The sequence below is a fragment of the Protopterus annectens genome, chromosome 7.part1, assembly GCF_019279795.1.
Source record: "Protopterus annectens isolate FY-2018-M chromosome 7.part1, PAN1.0, whole genome shotgun sequence".
Taxonomy (NCBI): domain Eukaryota; kingdom Metazoa; phylum Chordata; order Ceratodontiformes; family Protopteridae; genus Protopterus; species Protopterus annectens.
This window is the reverse complement of record NC_056740.1, coordinates 353,716,129-353,722,128: the sequence shown is the minus strand read 5'-3', so window position 1 is coordinate 353,722,128 and position 6,000 is coordinate 353,716,129. Positions and strand designations below refer to the sequence as shown.

General features: G+C 33.8%; 1 protein-coding gene across 6 annotated transcripts in view; it reads right to left on the bottom strand.

The window, feature by feature from the left end:
* LOC122807767 (sarcolemma associated protein) overlaps positions 1-6,000 on the bottom strand; it is a 2,306,558-nt gene that overhangs the window by 1,034,690 nt on the left and 1,265,868 nt on the right. For 4 of the 6 annotated variants that reach the window (XM_044078786.1, XM_044078776.1, XM_044078778.1 and 1 more), the window contains one exon: positions 4,599-4,661. The exons of the other annotated variants lie outside the window; for them this stretch is intronic. In XM_044078786.1, the coding sequence (XP_043934721.1) occupies positions 4,599-4,661 (63 nt within the window). The remainder of the gene's footprint in view (positions 1-4,598; positions 4,662-6,000) is intronic. 6 annotated transcript variants of the gene reach the window in all.

Here is a 6,000-nt window from a genome sequence, read left to right as displayed (position 1 = left end):
TTTTAACTGATATCCATGGTAAACAGTAACGAATCATACTAATGAATCATAAGAAATTTTTGTTCAGTATAAAGTAGCATATTTTAAATATCCTGTGAGCTTTCTAGTTGAAGCTGTTAGTAAGCTGTTTGAAGGTGTTCCACATTTTGCTCATTTGTTCCACATTATGACAGGCAGTGTTCCTCATTTAGGAAATAGAATGTTGAGAGCTATGGTTACAGGAAACAAGATGCATGTAATTCCCAGTACTGGGAGTAAAACATATGGAATGAAATAAAAAAAAAAACTCTCACTACTGGCCAGCAACCTGGAAAATGCAAAAAAAGTGCATCTCGCATGCAAACTGCACAATATGTTGTATCCTGCAACATACATTGGGAATGCAACTCTAGAAAGAAATACTTTTTTGCAAGGGAAGCAGTAAACAATTCTACAGATGAAAACTCCAGAGCATACATTATGCTATTTTTGGCTTGGATTTTAGGTATTTGATTTATAACTTCTTTTCATTTTGGCTAATTTCTTGCTCTGTTGTAGTGGCAGCCCAGACCATAAGTTGCAAATCTTGGCACCATTTTATCATGAGTGTTCTTGGTTTTCTCACAGACTGATTTGATCTGCCACACTATAAACTCTACACATTCTGAATGTTATGATGTTGGAACACTGCCTGGTAGCCCCACATTTTTTGCCCTTGGCATTTACGTTGAACATTATGTGCCTTTTTTGTTTTAATCTGGAGTGATACGGATTATTGATCTACCAATTGAAACATAAATAATTTGTTGTTGCTAAGCTTGTATGTTTTTCGAGATGACAAATTTTCGTCCTTTGATACTTCATAATGACAAGTGATACTGGACTAAGCACTGTCTGGTTGGGTAGTCTTGGATTTTGTTTACGACCAGGGATGATTTCTTTGCTGGGACACTCTGGAGCTTTCCAATGATTATATGGGGCATCACTTTGTGACACTGTTAGCTAATGGTATAATGGCAGCTTTGTTTTTATCTATTGTCTGCTACACATTGTAACGTGTATTCTGAGTGCTAGTCTAATATCCATTCATTACTCTGTAATGCCTTTTTTGTTTTTAAATACATACTGTACACTGCTTCACTTTAATTGCACTTAGTGGGTAAGAAATAACAGTTTACTAGCTGAAGATAATGGTGAAGTATGACTTGCTGTTACAGTTACAGTGACACCCTGAATAAGACTCACAAGAATCAAAACAAAAAGCCAATTTATCAGAGACAGGTTTCTCGGGTAGAATGATGGATTTAAGGATTGCAATATCCCAAGAATACTCCTATTTTATTATTGCCAATTTATCATCTAGGATTACTCTGAAAGCATGCACCTTTGACACAGACTCAAGCTAATCTTCTCCATAAAATAAACATGAAGAAGTTTGAATACCGAAGTCCACAAGTGTGTCATGGACCACAAGTGCAACTGCATTAGAGATACTGAGTTTGAGTCAATTACATGTCGACCAGTAATGATGGCAATTCAAATAATTCATTAAGAAATTCATCATCGATAAAGAATTACAAGGAAACGAAAAGTGTAACAGTATCATCAGTATAGCAGTGACAACCTTAAAAATTCTCCTTCGTAACATACTTCTTAACGGCAATATTCAAAGTGAAAACTGTATAAAACACCAAGTTAAGAATCACAGACCACAAAAGACAAGAAAATGTAGTCCTTTCACATTTATTGCAGGAAACGTTTCATCAAAATAAAACTTAAAAATGCTGCTTTTTATATTATTACTGCTCTTGGTCAAATAAGTTGAACACCCAACCACTTTTTTCAAAACAGTTTACCAAGTTACAAATTAGCTGTTCTCTTAAAAAATGCATATTATTGTCTTTTATACTGGCAGAGTGGTTGATTTTCAATTTTAATTGCCAACACACCACCATAATTTCAAGAATATTTTCAAAATCACCTCAATGTTTATCCTTTACAAAATTGTACAAAACTACAATTTTCCAAAATCTGAACACAACAGTGTATCTAAACAAAGCATTCTTAAAAGCATATACATGATCATACACCATGCGTTAATCATCTTGTTTTATCCACAAAAAACTGTACCATTTCTCAGTTTGCACAATAAATAAATATGCTGTTGCAATCACAATGATTGTTTAACCCAATGGGTCTCTCATAATTGTGTACTGTAATGTATGGACTATTATTCATATCTTTATAGTACTTGCAATTGCCACAGAGAAAAGTACCCACAGTTCTATTTGAAATAATTTATTTGTTATAGTTCTTTCAATCAGAGTTTTTAAAATAGATTACATTTGTGTACAAATCTAGGTTGGACTCCTTCCTGCATTTCTAGAATTTTTTGATTACTTCTAATAACTTTTTTAATAGACTACTACTGAGAACTCAACAACTAATGCTGACTTTCCATCCGTTTGCACAGCGTGATCTTTGATGACTACATTTTCTGAACTGATGAGGGCATATATGGTACTTCTCTCACTACTGACTCATTCACAGGAGATGGGAGATTAACTTGGAAAAAAGTAGTACTTAATATGATTATTCCTCTGGGAACTTATTCATGTTTAACTGTAAACTATATTGTTGGATTAATCCAGGACATAGCATTCTTGAGGCACCTGGGTAAACAGCTCCACAGTCATGCTACATTTTATTCTAATGGTGAGTTTGCTGTTTATTTAACTACCTGTTGCTCGTGTGAGTTTTTACGTGGGCAAAACAACACAAACACTTGCACATTAGTGAACAGAGGCTAGCCATCAACATGGATATTTTAATGCACTAGCAGAACACTCATGGATGTATAATGACTTTAAAAAGTTTAATTAATTATTATTGTGTCAGAGTGGTCCTTTTGTTGGTGATTATATTTTGCTTGAAATCAAAGATGCTGACAAGCCACTGAGTTTAAATCAAAGTATTAATATTAAATACTTTCAGAACATGCAAGTATAATTTTACAATTTACTGATTACATGTTTTTTATATAAGTTATTGGCCTTTACAGGTTTATGTATTTTTTATTACATTTGATGTTGTCTTCTCTTATTTAATGGATGTTTACTGTACTAAAATTTATTATGAAGTTCTTAAACTTATTCTGAAGTTCTTTTCTACTAAACAATGTAAGTGCTAAATGCTTCACTTTGGTTGGTTTTCCATTTCTTTTAAGCGCTTTTCTAATTCTGAATTATGGTATGCAGGAGTTAAAATGTTGTCTAGCAGACTTCAGTCCACAACACAGGATGGACATTTCTGAGTCCTGGTGCTACTCAATAAAACACTATGCAGTAAGGAAATTGCTGAGGAGTAAATGCAGGCATGTGGTGGTGGTGGATGGATGTCTGGAAGGGAGGTAGAGTCCGAGTTCTACAACCCTTCCAGAAAGACTTACTGAGCATTATTCTATCAACTCCTGTAAATGGAGCTTATTATATTGCCTATTTTTTCTTCTGGTAAGACAAATTTTTTTTTTTCTTCCAGTAATTCTGTCCTGTCCTGAATGGTCTTTTTGTTGCTACTATAATACCTGGTTAAAGTCTATGCCTTGCAAATTGCTCAAAGATTTATGCAAGAATGTATTTACTTATATTTGTTTTCTGGGGTAGTGCACTGATCTCACTGGACCATTTGCAGGCACAACCAAGGTGAATAGATGCACACATACATATATAAATATAATATTATATACATATATATATATATATATATATATATATATACATATATATATATATATATATATATATATATATATATATACATATATATATATATACACACACACATACGTACATGAGAGAGAGATGCACACATTTACAGATGCAAGAGTATGCTAACATTTAGTTTAGTTCAATGTTTCAAGACAAAGTTTACTCAAAGCAAACTACACTAGAAAAGTCAAGTCAGTTGATGCCTCTTAATTATCCAATGGAGGTCTACCTCAATATAAAACACAACCACACCAAATATAAGACAGAATACACAATGAGCCCACTGAACCCTTTTAATATCGATATATAGACAGCATAACAGCAAATGTGTTCAATATTTCTTTAAAATGATAACACAATAGAGCTAAAATGTGCAAAATAGTGTTAGAAACTACATTGGCATTTTTGACAAGTATATATGTAATAGTTTTTTGGACACAAACATACATATATATGTAATGTTTAAACATATTCGAGATTCTAAATAAAGACTAATATGTGGTTTGCAACCAGTTTTTATGAAACTTTAAGCTGAAATATTTAAGGGAAAACATGCTGCAATACTTAAATACAATTAATTCTGTAAAAAAGAAAATCCATGCCAATGCCAAAATGCTTTTCTGAACTGCCAAAAAATATATACAGCTGAGATACACAACACTGTAAAACTATACTCCATAAAATTATCATTTTTATTAGATAGTGATAAATGTACATTTTCCTCAAAAAATGCTAACTTTCTATGAGAATTAAGGACATAGGGATCATTAATATAAAAAACTGAGTACCTAAAAATTAAATTTAAACCTACATAAAGAAAGGAAGGAAAGAAAAAGAATTCTCTGTACTCACTCTGGCACTCTATGAACTGATGGATAAAAGTGCAGTCCCCTCCACTCTTTAAAAGAAAGTGCTCTAACAGAAAAAGAAAAACTTTAAATTAAATATTTACAATTAAGCTTCTTTTCAGGCTAAAAAAAACTAACTGCAGTAAAGTCAGTTATTACAAAGAGTTCAAAAAAAACTGTATGGGATTTACAGCTCTGAGACATGCAATCATTTAGGGGAAAAAAGATAACAGACTTACGAAAAAAGAAAAATAATGAAATGTACGTGCTGTATGTTTGAATACATACCACAATCACAACATTGATGTTTCACTTGCTGTAGAGTTCGCATATGAGCAAAACTATATAAAATATACAGCACATACAGACACACACCTGTGTTTGTATGTGCATGTGTGCTTGTCATACACATCTGTATGTGTATGTATACACACACACACACACACACACACACACACACACACACACAGACACTGTGTGCATACTTCTCAAACTGTTAGTGAAAGAAATCTGGACAAAGCCTAAAACAATGGGGGGACAACGGTTCAAAATAGCGACAGATTTTAAATACTGCTCTTATAACAGGAATTGTATTAGCATGCATTTTCTTAAGGATATGAACCCTGAAACTCAAGTATTGGTCACTATTTTGTGATTTTAATCCTCAATGATTTACCAGAAAATCACCAATGTTATGAGGAACAGGTCAAAAATATGAGGGGAAAATCTGGACAGTTGAGAGGTGTGTGATAGATATATACCTCTACACACAGATGATTTACATTGCATACACTCACACTCGCACGTCAAGGCATAACACTGATATGGCTACTGTGACAACCTGCAACTCAAGATCAAAAAGAAGAGGGTCTGAAAAGAAAAGGCAAACCAAACTTATGTAGCTGTTTTCAATCTATCATCATAGTTGACAGGTTAATAGAAATCTCAGTCTTGCATACAGCAACAGGTTAGGCATCCCAGAAGACCTAACCAAACATAGGTAAAAGCCCTTTTGAATCAAATACTTAAACAATGTACCCACTACTGCCCAGGTTCTTCAATACCTTCGTGATCATGGCTTAGTAATATTGTACTGATCATTCAAAATAGTAAAAAAAAATCCTCCCCAAAAATTCATAGGAAGACCCATCTCAGAAAGGAATCAAACCATAACAATCTATCGTCTGCAATAGACTGCTGCCGCCATCCCCCACACACACACACAAGAAACCAGTGAAGATAAAGCACAGCCCCGTTTGGGACTCAGATAAACATTGTACAAAGAACATCTGTTCCCCACAGCCTTTAACATAACTTAGGGGACACGTATGCTGCTGGCTTACCAAAGAACCCAATAAATTCATGAAGCAAGGAAAGCAAGCACGGACTGGATAGTGAACAAACAG